General features: G+C 40.1%; 2 protein-coding genes across 6 annotated transcripts in view; one reads left to right on the forward strand and one right to left on the reverse strand.

Moving 5' to 3' along the window:
* Positions 1–422: 422 nt before the first annotated feature.
* Positions 423–1,343, forward strand: GJB7 (gap junction protein beta 7). Its single transcript, XM_074819615.1, has one exon. The coding sequence runs from the start codon at positions 423–425 to the stop codon at positions 1,011–1,013; it is 591 nt and encodes a 196-aa protein (XP_074675716.1). The 3' UTR covers positions 1,014–1,343.
* A 1,723-nt stretch (positions 1,344–3,066) lies between these two features.
* Positions 3,067–14,921, reverse strand: part of ZNF292 (zinc finger protein 292) — a 56,875-nt gene continuing 45,020 nt past the window's right edge. For 4 of the 5 annotated variants that reach the window (XM_074819609.1, XM_074819611.1, XM_074819612.1 and 1 more), the window contains one exon: positions 3,067–14,889. In XM_074819609.1, coding sequence (XP_074675710.1) covers positions 7,720–14,889 — 7,170 coding nt within the window. In that variant the 3' untranslated portion in view covers positions 3,067–7,719. The remainder of the gene's footprint in view (positions 14,890–14,921) is intronic. The other variant, XM_074819610.1, reaches the window with a different exon arrangement.

A 14,921-nucleotide genomic window follows, 5' to 3' on the forward strand; every position in this document is an offset into this window, starting at 1 on the left:
ATCTGAGTTGACTGTGCTTAGTATTTGCCTAACTGACAAGGCTAAGTTGAGTGTACCTCCATGGTAGAGTGCTAGCCTGAACGTGCCAGAGAAAGCTCTACCTGCTGCTCAGGAGACCCTCAGGAAGAACAGGCACATTTACTTGCAGAGAACAGTTTAACAGAACAATTACGCTTCAGTCTAACTGACAAAATCTATTTTAACAGCAAATAAATTTTGTGTGATAGCCTCAGAGGTACAAATTATCAGAACTAAGTTTGTTGTTGTTTTCCTTTTTAAATGCTTAATAATTTTAAATTGTTTCAGCTGCTAGTTATATTTCACCTTGAATGAACATCTCATTTTAATTCACCCAAGAGGAAGTATCTCTCTGATCTTGTGTTTCTTCAATACAGCATTTCCTTCTTTCCTTGAGGAGAAAAATGAGCTGGGGATTCCTACATCACCTGCTGAGTGGAATGAATAAATATTCCACAGGAATTGGAAGAATTTGGGTGGCAGTTGTGTTCATATTCCGCTTACTGGTTTACATTGTGGCTGCAGAAAACATCTGGAAATACGAACATGATGAATTTGAATGCAATATCAAGCAGCCTGGTTGTGAAAATGTCTGCTTTGACCATTTTTTCCCTGTTTCCCACATCAGACTTTGGGCTTTGCAATTAATCATGGTCTCCACCCCTTCACTCTTGGTTGTTTTCCATGTTGCTTACCGAGAGAACAGAGAGAAACGCCACAACCAGAAACTTTATAAAAGTCCAGGAGAGATAGATGGTGGATTGCTGTGCACTTACCTTATCAGCCTTATTTTAAAAACAGGATTTGAAATATTTTTTCTCATTCTGTTTTATAAATTGTACAATGGATTCAAAGTACCAAGTCTTGTGAAATGTGACATAAGACCATGTCCCAATACCGTAGACTGCTATATGTCCAAACCCACAGAGAAGATGATTTTCCTCTATTTTCTGGTGGTAACTTCATGCCTGTGCATTGTATTAAATCTAAGTTAATTGAGTTATCTCATTTTCAAATACTCCATAAAATGTTATCTGAAGAGGTACATCAAGAAAGATCAAGGCTCAGAGGGCGACTGCCACAAATCAGAAATAATTGGTCACAACAGACCAGCAGCTGTGGGACAGTTCCACAACAGCTCCCCGTCCTTGCCTCTGAATGTACAAGACAAATGTGAGAAAAGTTCCCTGTTGACTTGAAAGAAGTCTAGAGACCACCTCCCTGTTACACAAGCTGCATTTGACAAATTGCTTTTCCAATTAGTGCTTTACAGAACTGAAAGGATAGTTATGTAGGAAACACTTTTTCTCTATTAGTTCCCCTTACTTGAGCGGATAAATTAAGTCACACTATGTATGTCATATATAGAATCATCTAGATCTTTTCATGTTGAAACAAGAGGTCTAGAAGTCTGAATGTTCCATGAATTTTAATATAAACACAGATCCTTATGATAAATCATGCTGAAACAATTGCTCAAACAGTTGTGTGTTGAATATTATGCAGAATTGCTTTGGTACAAGCAAAAAGAGGCTTTTTATATGCAGAGTTGGAGGAACCTAGGATTAAGATGCTGAACAGTAAGGGGATGTACAGCATTTGTCAGGTGAGTGTCACGTGAGTGGGTCTGGTAACTGTTGAAATAGTGATTGGAAAGTGCTGGCATAGAGCAGCTGCGGGTCTTTAAGTGAGCTGGATGGTCACAAGCCCATTCCACTGGACTACTGTAAAACATCTCAAAAAAAGAAAAAAATAAGAGGTAGACACATCTAGTTTAGCCCAGGTGATAAAGACAGACCTGGTTATTTAGCTATTTGTGGAGCACCTCCTTCTGGAGGTATTTGAGCCCTTTATAGTTGAGAACACATCCTGTAAGAAAAGGTACTTGGATCTCAAAGGATCTGAGTAGAGAAGCGTAGACTGCACAATATGGCAAAACAGTAGTCAGTAGTCTTAGTATTCAGCAGCCTGGAATCTGGTCCCTTTAGTAAGGCTGAAAATATTGCTACCCCTTCAGTAGACTTCTCTGCCATAGAACAGGTGAAATCTAAAAAACCGGAAAGTCTCCGCTAGAAACAAAGCAAAAAAGAATCACCTATTCCCTCCTCCCAGATTTGAGAATATCTCTTAAACAACACACACCTCTTCTCTTTGTATTGTGTGTTGCTTGGGCTAACAGGAGAGGGACAGAAATTAGCTAAGATGGGTCTTCTGTCAAACCTAGACTTCTGATATGATAGATATTAGTGCCTAAAAAGACTTATTTTGGGGCAGTGTTCTCTTTCCATTGCTGGGATGAAAGACCTTTGGATATACATCAGCACTGAGCCTGATCAAAATACACACTCTAGAGAAAAACACTGCCTGCAATAAGCGGAGCTGCCTGGATGTTGAACCAATTTTATTGTTCATGCCAGGATAAAGAGGAAACAGCAGCAAAAGCACGTTAACTATTTTTTCACTCCAAAATCCCCAGCTTTGGTTACAAAGCGTTACTTTTATTAGTACTGGGGTAGTGGTGGTTACAGAATTAACTTTAAGAATTAATGAATAAACTATGTGCTTTTGACTGTAATTTTCAAGCTTTGTTGCTAAAATAAACCTGCTTTTATAAAAGGTGAAAATAAATTTACTGCTGCTAAACTGCAGCAACAGCAGTCCCTCAGATACCAGCTTGCCAGCTTGTGGCCAGTTAAAGTTTTACATCTTGAGTGATGCTGAATCAGTGCGTACATTGAGACAACGTGCTTTATAGAAATCAGAACATTTACTGTTAAATCTCTACGTACACAGAAATGCAGTTAGAAACCCTTTTGCAGCTACTGGACAAAACCCACCAAGGAGTGCATGAAGCAAAACCATTGCCCATCAGCCCTGTGTAACTGTGACTGCCACAGTTTGAGTAACTGACACAAAACCCAAAATTATCTTGGCCCTTTTGTACCCTAATGCATCATTTTTTAACACAAGGGCAACACTAGCAAAATAAAAAATGTTTCCAAAATGACTGTTTTTTAATTATTGAGGACAGATTGTTAACACAGCACATTAATGAAAAAGTATTTATTCTTTTTTTTAAAGCAAGGTTTATTTGAGAGAAAACGAAGAGAAGCAAACAGTTTATCCAACACAGGTTTCTGATTAAATTTGTGCATTAGCTGCTCTCTAATAAAAAAGTATATTAAGTCAGGGCTTGAAGGGTTTTAGAGCATCCCCTAAAGCTCTGTGGCTGGTCAGAGCTTCCTGCTTAGACCAAAAATTTTCCTGTGAAACAAGAACTTTAATTCTTTGGAATGTATAGTCGAGGTTTTATTTCTAATTCTATCTTCAACAGTCATGAAATGATAAATAAATTCCAAAATCAACAGGTTTCAAGTCTTGGAGGATACTTCAGTTTTGACAAAGCCAGTACATTACATGAGAAATACTCTGAAAGATTATTATGGACCAACTCCGTGTAACCCCCGACTCACTCATAGCAAACCACCAAGTGGTTTTTACGTTATGTGCTGCAAAATTGTTTGACAGAGCCACTAATGAAAAGGAAACGAGCATCACACAAGGCAGCTGTCAGATTTTACTTAACCTGAAAGAAGAGAAATTTTTCATCTACTTTCTGAACCTTGCTCTTGGCTAGCTTGCTCTTGTCTTTTACTGGCTCCTTCTCTTCCACAACCATTTCTTTATCTTTACACTCCTTTGTGCTCCAGTTTAAGTTTCACTCATCCATCCATCTCTGAAGTCGTTTGCTCTTAATTTGGGTTCAAGTAAGTTTGTAGGTTTGGACCCTAAACTAAAGGTTTAATGGCTTTTTTGTGTATTCAACTTCCAAGTCACTCAAACAGACAAAATTTTAAAAATTTCAATTCAAGGGCTGTTTTTTTTTCTTTTTAAAGTGTAAACGTACAGTCTCCTCAAGCGCATAGCAATTCATAGGAAGCTGATCTGAGCCTATACTGCAGTGGAGAAATAACATGATCACTCCATGCATGTTCATACAAATAATATTTACCTCATTCATATTTCAAATCATCTCTGCAAACATTAAAAGCTCCAAGTCTTACACAGATCCTTATATTCTTTAAAACCCAAGTAATGTCCTTGCTTTGTGACAGATGAGGTTTGAAAAAAAAGTCACAGAAAAAAGCAGGGCATGAGCAGGAGCTGCTGCCCCAACTCCTGCTTCAGTGAGCCGCCTCTAGCCCTGGTGGCCTCAGGCTAGCGTGCCTGTGCAGATGGCAGCCCCAACCATACTTCTTCTTTGGCACAGAAATTAACTGCAAGAATACAGCCAACTACTTTTCCTCGCCTGAGCCAAGAACTGTTTTCAGTGTTAATTTTAAAAGCATCACTCCCTCGCTATCCAACAGCTGTAGACAGGACATGCCAGGACACTCTAGGACCAACAGTCCCCCCATCCTGCTGAGAACCACCACCCCACAAACATGCGAGGACAAACCCACTGTTCTTATTTAACACTGAATTAGGGCTCAGACAATGTAAGATTTCTTTATAGTTAACCACAAGAGGCTGACTGCCAGTTTAAAGAGGTCTTTCAATCACAAAAGAGTCTCTACTCTGCATCCAGACCCCTTGATTTGGTTGTTTTCCCATCAGCAACATTCCTGCTGTTGATAAGGGGTCTAAAAGAAAGCATCTTCGCTCAAATGCACCACAGCTGATGGGTGACATGTCTGGAAGACACAGACACAGAGGAGGAAGGAGAGAGGGGAGGAGACAGAAGGACCAGGCGGTTGGGCGGGGGCTGGCAGCACCCATAGGTGTCAGGGCAACCCTCAGGCTGAGGTGGTGCTGGCAGAGCTGGGCTCGGCCACGCTGGAGCCCCATCCCGCCCGGCAGCCCCAAGGGCAGGGGTACAGCTCTAGGGGAACTGTCAGTTCAGGCACACTATCGCAGCTATAGCAGGGTTTTATACGTCACTTAACGTAAAATATCTAAATGCAAATACCAAATCTATTTCCTCAGGAACTTTTGTAGGGGGCTTTACCAAACCACAGTGCCCTCTGCAGTCCAAGACATCTTAAATTAGACACACCCTGCCTTCAGTCCCCCACTTTTAGTTTAAAATAGTTTTGTTTTTTAAAAAAGGAAAAAAAACCCCACATCCATACCAGCTTACCTCTTGGACAGGCTGTCAGTACCCCCATAAAGGGACTGTGCCATGACTATACTGGTACAGCACTCACTTTAACTGGATTAATTGGGTTAAGAATTAGACATATATTAAAAATTCCAGAAATGATTTCCTGGATATTTATGACATTAGATTTTTTTTTCCTTTTAAAATAGCATTCTAGTATAGCACCGTGTAGCTAAATAGTTGTATGCTATTCTGTCTAAAAACTGCATATGATAATCTATCATCAGGAAGGTCAGTTTGAAACTATTTAACATACACAACACAAAAGTCTTCTGAAAATCAACAGTTGTGAGGTCTGTTGACAGTGACTGCAGTGGCTAGGTGCATCTGAAAACAAGAGATTTCAGGCGAACTTTGTGGATCCCCTCCAGAGGAGGTTCTCTGCCACCTTCTCCCCTACAGAAGATCCCTTCTACAATCACCATGGCTGGCATCCCACAGCAACTCCATCCAGGGAGACTGTGTGGCCTCTGGTAGGTAGAACGTGGCATCATGTGCTTATAACCATTACAATGATCTCTCCTAGAGTTAAAATGCAAGGATTTGTTTTGGTTTGATCATTCTCAGACAGACCTTTGACTTACTAACTTGGCAGAACTATCAGTTTAGTCACTTGGGAGGGATCAAAAGCAAGAGGAGGGAATGGGCTCCATTCAAATGGAAGCATGGGCTTTCTGAGAAGGTCTGCAGTTTAGCACCAGATAGAAAACCGAGGGTTATGCCCAAGTTGAAATGCTGTTGCCTTTCTGCTTTTTCTTACGTAATCCTCACTCTCACAACATCAGTTCATTTGGTTGTAGGAATGTGCCCTCGGCACTGATATTCAAGTAAACTGTCAAAGATTCCAGGTGAATAGCTCAAGAGCAATCAAGTGTAGCATTTAATGCAAAGCTTTACATGGCAAGACAAGTTTATAGAAAAAAAAAAAAAAATCAAGCCAATCTCTCCCAAGATAATGACTATTTTATATTACTGAAGGTAGGTCACATCCAGTAATGAGAATAATCCAAGCAAAATTTTTGGTACCACACAATGCAGCTGGCTTGTCCCATCTGAGTTAAGTATAATCACGCGTGAAAACCAACACTGAAGATTCCTGGGTACTGACAGCTCCCACCAACGCATTCACGCTTTTGGTTACTTGACAAACTGGATACCTGTCGTTTCAGTTAGCAGCATACAGAGAAATTGCTCCTATCCTGGGCACTACAAGCAGCACCGCTTCTGAGGCTCATTCCAGTGTGGAAAAGAGAGAGGTGGCGAGAGTGCTGCCAGGTACAGTCAGCAAGAGGCAGAAGAGCGCGGAGGGAGCCTATGCCATCAATAGAGCACAACCACCGAGTTTATCTGCAAGATCACAATCTCACTTCCCTTTCAGAAAGTGCCTTGTTTATTCAGTTTTTAATGGTATGGCATAAGGACTCATGTATTTTATAGATAGATACCAAATTGGTATTATCAAAATAAACCATCTGTTTTATAAACCCACTATTTACAAAAACGGTTTCTGAAGTTTTTTTGTTTTTTTAACAAAAATTAAACTATACACCAATCTAAGTTACAGAAACAAAAATAACCTTTATAAGATCACATGTATAAAACAAGAAATGAAATGTGATTTTATTTAAGGCAATACTGGGCTACTTCACAAATCACCACCTCAAATATATACACTGCTCCACACTACTAATTTTCTATCACATTCACAACGGATTCTTTAATACCAAATATTGTTTTAAATCTCCAATGTAGCAAACTATTTTTATTCACATTTCCATTTTTATTATGGAATCATAAATGCTTTGTATCCAATTAAAAGCAATGAAAAATGTAGCTATAAGAAAACTATTATATTTATGAGTTAACTACATATGAATATCATCCATAGATATTGGATGTTAAAATTTACAAAAATGAGAGCGTGTCAGTACGTTTAACCTATGAAATGTGATCTTATCCAGCTCCTCTCCTGTAAATAAATGCTTTATGCAAAATAAACTGGATATGGCAGACTTAGCTAGTTTTAGTTCAAAAGTTCTTAATTTAAAATGACTAAAGGACAGTTTTAAAAACTTGCTCACTTAGTTACAAATTAAAATTCCGAATATAAATGTGTCATTTAATAGTTTAGACTTACAGACTGCTGGTGGCAGCAAATGATTTACAATAATAAATATATACAAAAAAAAAAATGTATCTACAAATAAAGAGTACTGTTATACATGAGCAGTGACCTGGTGAAAGATACCAATCACAGACAACTCACAAAGATTTAGTTCATGGAAAGGACAATCTGATAGAAAGTTGAGGTTTTGATCGAGTATTTACAAAACTGAAGCAATTACTCTGTTCTTCAAGTCCCATAGGGATAAAAACAAATAAGACATTTACATGACTCAAGTCATGTTTTTTGCTAGATTAAATCACTTCGAAATAAAAGAGCTCCACAGTTACTAGCATGCTTGATGGCTTTCTATTCAAAATAAATTTTATTACAGGTCACGGTTAAACACACAAGGTTTTCAGTATTTTGACTCTCCTTACTCGGTACTCATAACAATTACTTTTGCAGCTGTAACCTCTGGATTATCCTCCCAGCGTCCTTCGAGCTTTCTCATACTGACAGTAGGTTTCATGTCCTGAAGTTGCTTCAACACACACTCAGTGCAGTCTTTAAAAGTCTTGTCTAAAACTATCTTTACGTTATCACCACCTGGAAGCTGTGATGGATTGGCAAACGGTACAAGGGTTTCAGATTCAGAACACGACCAAGTGACATTATTACTTGCTATGGAGGTCTTCTCGGTGGATTTTCGTGAGTTCGAATGGGATCCTTTTTTGGTTCCACCACTATGGTAGTCTCTTTCGGTGTTCTTCTTTTGTTTCACAGCAGACTCTTCAAGGAACTTGAGGAATGACACTTCAAAACCCATCGGCTTAAAAGAGCTCCAGTCGAAAGCTGCAGGTTGCTCTTCGGCCGTTTGAATGGCGACAGCAGTCTCCTCCTCCCTGTGCATGCTACTCACGTCAACAGGCAGTACTTCCTCAGTTTTTTCAGCTCTCCTCCTCTTATTCTGAGATACATTTTTTTCTTTGTTTGCTCTTTTTAAGTTGTTTGATTTTTGCTTTTCTGAGGGGCAGGAGCTGGTCTCCTGCAAGTCACTATTTACACTGGAAGAGATTTTTGCTTGGTTTTCAGCACTTGAGCAATCCTCATTAATCAGCTTAGTAATGAATAGTTCTGTCAGTTCATCCACTTCATCCTTCTCACCTTTTTCAGTTTCCTTTTGTGGTAACGTAGATGTGCTTGAATCATTATTGCTTGCTACCGAACTTGGTTCAGGCTCTTTCACATCACTCTTTTTATCAGTCTCCTCTTGCTCACAAGAAGCTTCCTTTACTTGCGAGACAGAGAGCTTTTTAGATACAATAAGAAGATTTCTGTGTTGGGAAGTAAATGCTTTGGACAGCTTATGACATTTATAATGCCTTATGATGTTACTTTCACTTGTAACTACGGATGAACATCCCTTTATCATACATGGATACTGAGTTATGAACCTGCTCGTACATTCCGATAAGGCATCGTTTCTAGCCTTTATTGAATACACATGCTTGCCACGTTTCAGTGAATAAGCCTTATTTTCTTGAACTTGCATTCCTTTTGAGTTTTTGTTTTCCAAGTTCACGCTCTTCTTTCGTTTTGTTTTCACTGACAGCCTGTTACCTTCTTTTCCAGATCTGTTTTTAAGTCCCCTCTGTTTGGACTTCAATGGTTTCTCCTGATTTGCTTTGCTTGAAATGTTTTCCTGACCTGGGGTCAGTCTCCTGGGTCTTATTAGATGATCTTTATGCTTGTCGTTATGTTTGTTAAAAATATGCCTCAAGAGGTTAGACCTAGTAGCATAAATACGGTCACAGCCTTCACAGTCACACTTGAATACGCCGTCATCTTCTACTTTGTTTGGCCTTATCTTAATACCGTGATCTGCCTCAAGATGTACAATGTAGTTAAGATACGCTGTAAACGAAGACTTACATTGAGACTGATCACAGGAAAACCTTCCGGCCTCTGGAGCCAATTTCATGTTTCCAATTTGCTCTGGGGTCATGTCATGAAGCTTCATATAATGCTGTATCAAGCTAGTAACTTCCTGGAAGATGCGAGAGCAGTCATTCACCTCACACCTGAACTCTCTGACGGCAGGTTTGGTTTCCACCTCATCGCGTTCCTCTTTGCCTAGCTCATTCTCCTCTTCCACTTCCGCAGAGAACGCGGGGAGGTCTGATTTGTGCACAGCTTGGTAATGAAGGATTAGGTTTTGTTGTATTGTAAAAGCTGCGAAGCAGCCCTGATGGACGCACCGGTATGGTCTATAAGGGCTGTATCTAGTGGGAAACTCCAGAGATTTTGTTACAGGCTTCCTACGTTTTCTCTCCTCTTTTTCCTTCCTGTACCGCCTAGCCTTGCATACTTTGGGTTGTGCCTGTGTACTACCAAAAGAGGCTGCATTATGCTGCTCTAGTGGAACAGAAACCGCCTGGGGAGGTTTTTCCAGTTTTTCAGGAATATTATTTTCTGGTAGAAGTTTTTCCAAGACTTTTACAGGCTCTACAACTTCCTTTACTTGAGCTTCTTTGACCAATGGAGCTGGAGTTTTGTTTTCTATTATTAGTGTCGGCAAAGTTTTTATTTCAACAGGTCGTGGGGCTGTGTTTACAGTTTCATTTTGAGATCTTCTGCCATAAGGCCTTTTAATTTTTAATTTTACCATCTCCTCTGTCGTGAAATGATGTACAAGCTGACAGTGTGCTCGGAGATTAGAGTTTCTTGTGAATGTTTTTGGACAGGTAGCTACAACACATTTGAACGGGGCATACTTCAGTTGATGTTTCTTAATTTCTAGTATCATTTCTGCAGTGTACTGATGAACTTTGCCATAGTGTTTAAATAATGCATCTTTTGTCATAGCACTATAATTGCAGCCTGGATCCTGACATACAAAAGGCTTATTGACTTTATCACTAAACTGAATGTTACTCGCCTCTGAAGATATCTGGACGAGGGGTTTATTTTCAGTGGACACAACAGGAACTGCTGGTGCTAGTGTATCTGCTGGAGGACACTGGGAAACAGTCTCAGAGACCTGAATGGGAGAATCATTTTCTAGTTTCAGTTTTTGCAAGCCCTCCAAAATTTCCAGTATTTGAATATCATCCTTTTGAGATGTCTCAGACTGAGTAGAGCTACTCTTTGCAGTGGTGACATTCCCCGCATGCATGACAAACTGTGCAGGAGTGGGTAGCTTTACACCATGTGCAGAATTTCCCGAAGAAGCCTGTGCGTTATTTACTTGCGAGGTCTGTCCTGAAGCAGTGACGGTATCCTGAATTTCAGTTTTCACCTCAAGTATCTGTGAATTCATAGCAGTTTTAATTATTTCCAGGGTTTTCTCAAAGTTCTGCATAACATTGTCTTCTGAAATCTGTTCCTCTGAATTTGCTTGCGCACAAGAATTTACTGCCATCATTTGGGAATCCCCATTTTCAGTTTTTACTGTTAAAGGGGGTAGTGTTGTACGAGCCTCGAGATCTGTTTTGAAGTTCTCTTTGATACTGGCCATGAATAACTGATTGTCAACATTATTCAGTTTCTGCGTGAGATTTTCCACCACTGCTTGAGAGCCACAATTTGCCACCAAGTTGGACTGAAAACTTTCTCCCTGTATTTGCACTTTTCCTTCAGTGCTTTTCACCAGAAGTCCCACCGTTGTTGTATTATCTACTGTTACTTTCTGAGACATATTGGGTGCAAGCAAGGGCGTAGTTGATTTTCTCTTCCTCTTTGAAGCACTGGTTCCCTTCTTATTTAAGTTGCTTGATCCTGAATTCTTGGGACTACTTATAACTGAAACTCGTGAACTGCTCCCTGCGAAGTTTTGTGGTGCTGCAACAGTATTAGAAAACGAGCTAGGACATAAGCCATTTTCAACAGTCTTTAGCATTAAGTCTTCTGTTACAAAAACAGGCAAACTCTTGCATTCATTTATTGGAGGAATTTTGGCATTGAGGGTCCTGTTTTGGTCTGTTAGCAGGGTACTGGGGTTACAGACTGTCTGCAGCAGAGGGGATGCAGTCGAGTTGGAGAGAACAGATGCATTTATCTGAGTTGTACCAGTGACACAACTTGTTGTAACCACATGTGGAAGTACTTCTGTGTTATCAAAGGTACTTGGGATGCCTGCAGTCTCCAAGGTTTGTTTTATAATTTGATTTCCTTCTTCATTACCACCGTTATTAAAGTTAGTCACATTGGCCCGTGGAAACATAGTCTGCAGTAAGGCTGTGGAACGATTTTCAGCTGCAAGTAACTGGAGGAATGATGGATCTTTAAAACACGTCTCTGGATTGAAGGCAGACTCCTGGGGTTGTTGCAAGTTTAATGAATTTGAGGAAAGAATCATACTGGCAAGCAAAGACTGTCCATTAGCCTGCAGAGCTTCTTGAGAAATTTCTGATCCTTCGAGGGGCTTACAGTAAGACCTCTTAGATAAGTGACCACCAAGTGATCTAGGATTAGTGAAAACTCTGAAACACCTGCTACAGATAAATTTGCCATCCCTAATTATTGCTGGCCACTTTGCCCGCTTGTTATGTTTTGGCTTCCTTTCTTTCCCATTTGGGCCCCGGCCACGATCTTTTTTCACCTTCTCTGAAGCTGGATGTTGAGTACTAGTTTCATTGAAGTTATTTTCATTACTCAATCGTGAGGGAAATATTTGATCAACAGTTTCCTCTTTTGGGAAAGCAGAACTAGTGTTTCCTTCTAGTTGTGATGAAAAGTTATTTGCGTTATTTTCCAGTTGTGAGAAGACTGAATTTGGAGGATTCTCTACTGATGAAGGAAAGAGAGACATTGGACCGTTTTCTGCAGGCAAAGGAAGAAAAGGATCTGAACCGCCATCAATATTCAGAGGCATAACCGTTTTTGCCAGATCGTCCAACTGGGAAGGCAAATTTGCACCAGACAGATTTTCCATTTGTGAACATAAAACACTCTCAGGCTCACTTTTAATACGAGTAGACAAACTTGGATTTATGACACTTTCCACTACAGGCAACATAGGACTGGCCAAATTTTCAAGGTGGGTTGGGAAAAGTGTACTTGAGACTTGTTGCACTTGACTGGAACAGGTGGGATTCAAATTAGATTTGTTCTGTGAAGTAAAAGCAGCACCACTGGGATTACCCACTTGCGACGGCATAAGATATACAATCTTCCCATCGTTCGGCACGTTTTGCAGATTGCTGGATTTTCGTGGTTTCTTATTTTTACGCTGCATTTTAAAAGCAGCATATTGGTCAGGGTGTGCTGCCTTCATATGTTTGCCAATGCTCTGTGATGAGTTGTATGTTCGAGTACACCCCTCAACCTGACAATTAAATTTCTGAACTGGTGCTGCTGGTGACACAGCTGGAACTAAAGAGCTATTTATATTAGGCTGTGAAGGAATAAATGTAATACTTTCTAAAGTTTTTAAAGGCAGGTTATATAGATTAGCTGCAGCCTTAATACTGTCTTCAATTTCAAGTTTGGAAATGGGTACGTTGTTTCGATATCCTGCCTGATTCTGCACGCTGAATGGATTTACAATGCTCACTTGTCTTTCTAAGCTTTTCGACTCAAGGTCTTCTGGTTTTAGTGTGTCTGAGGTCACAGAAATATTTTGAATATTCTGAGTCTGACTGAGGCAGTCTTCTTCCTTTCTCTCTTGGAAAACTGGAAGACAAGAGTCAACTGATGAGCACAACTGCTGGGCTCCAGGTTTAGTGGTATCTACTTTGCTAGCAGTAGCACCCAATTTACCTCTTTTTACAAAGTTATCTCGGATCTTCTGGTTAACAGCTGGCACCTTAATGCTGCTTGCTGGAATTACCACTTCTGTCTTCACTGAACCCGTAGGAGACTGCTCCGAACCAGCATTAGGCAAGGAATCGCTTTGCTGCAATATACTCACTGATGCATTTACACTTTCATTCCCTGCTGGTTCTGCTTTGATTTGATTCCAGACAACGTTTTCTCCTTCGGTAAAACTACTTCGGTTGTCAGCCAGAGGAGATGTCAGTTCCTCTTTAACAGCAACTCCATCGGTATTTTCATTAGCTTTAGAAGGTTGACTTAAATCAGGCTGATTAGTCTGGCTCTCAGGCTGTTGCACTTTTTCAGGCTGCTTGTTGTGATCGTCAAGGTGCTTTTCCAGTTCATTCTGAGAACGGTATACCTTTCCGCAGCCTGTGACTTTGCAGGTATAGGTATTATAGTGTTGTGCTTCGTGATCGTAGAGTAAATAGGCTTCAGAAAACACTCTGCCACATTTAGGAAACATACACTTTGCTCTGAAGACTTGATGCTCTTTCCTGTGTGTCAGCAGCTCAGCGTAACTGTTAAAACCAGCCTTACATTTCATCTGTATGCAGATATAAGGCTTGCTGCCACAGTGCATTTGTAAATGATCATTCAGGTGAGTAACACTTACAAAATGTCGTCTACAGTACTGGCAAATCACTTTTTTGCTTTGCATTTCAAGAAAACGTTTAGCTTCTTCATTATCTTTATGCCCCTTTGCATGTGCTATTAGATTTTTGAAATATTTAAAGCCCTTTTTACAAAATGTTACAGGGCAGGTAAATTCATTAACAGGTAGTGGCTTTTGAACTGGCACTATCTCTGGTATGTAAGGTTTATCTTTGTCATCGTTCTCATCATCTGAGCCATCGTTATCATTAAACACAATGAAGTCTGTTGAATAGAGACTGTTCTTCTTAATGGGTCGCTGCTCCTGTTTGGATACAGAATGAGTTTTCTGATTCTCGTTGGCAGTTGTTATTTTAGGAGGCCTTCCCAGTCTTCTCAGTGGTTTCATAGCAGCCAATCTCTCTTTGCTGGATTTTTTAACATGAAAAGTTACATGGGGAACAAAGTTTTCTTTAGAATTAAAATTTTGGGCACAAATAGGGCAACTGTAAATTCCATCTTTATAATGTTTCTGTGCATGCCTAACTATTCTATGACCCAGGAATTCTTTGTCGCATAACACACAATACTGCATATAAGCTTGCCAGTTCCTAAATCTAGCTGATATGAACCCCCTCTCTCTCAGTTTTTTAATTTCTCTCTTTTTCTGCTTTTCATCTCCAATACCCTTAAGAAGGCTAGTAGCTTCATCGAAAGTGCCAGCAAGCCCATTCACAGAAGTTTCTTTAGTCTCTTCTTGGCAATCCTCAACCTTCTCATAAACTTCACTATCGTTTAGTTCGTCTATTGATGACACGATGGATGCCTCCTCTCCCATTAGTGCCAGACACTGACGCTTGAGAGTTTTCCAGTCCCAGAATTCTGGATCAAAAGGCCACTGAGTTTTCAGTACAAGTAAGAGCTCACAGCGTAAAGAATTTGGTATTGGAAGATTCTCTTCATCATACTTCTGGTCAGGCTGATTATATAGCATTTCAACAGCATAATATGCATCCACAGTGGGTTCGAGAAGAAATTCACTGAGCTGACAAGCACGTTTAACCTCCAAATCATCTGGTAGCAAACAGGAGATAGTCTTGCAAATAGATATCTTGACATCTGTATTTTCACTAGATTCCAAGCGCAATGCTTTCACGCACAGTTCAATGCAGGTTGCAAGTCCAGCACCATCGATCTGTAAAGCAAGACTAATTTTAGTAAGTCAGC

Source organism: Strix aluco, chromosome 3 (genome assembly GCF_031877795.1).
Source record: "Strix aluco isolate bStrAlu1 chromosome 3, bStrAlu1.hap1, whole genome shotgun sequence".
In the NCBI taxonomy this organism is placed as follows: Eukaryota; Metazoa; Chordata; class Aves; order Strigiformes; family Strigidae; genus Strix; species Strix aluco.

What these genes read in the sequence shown, in the direction of transcription:
- GJB7 (XM_074819615.1), top strand. Translation starts at nt 423, where the DNA reads ATGAGCTGGGGATTCCTACATCACCTGCTGAGTGGAATGAATAAATAT.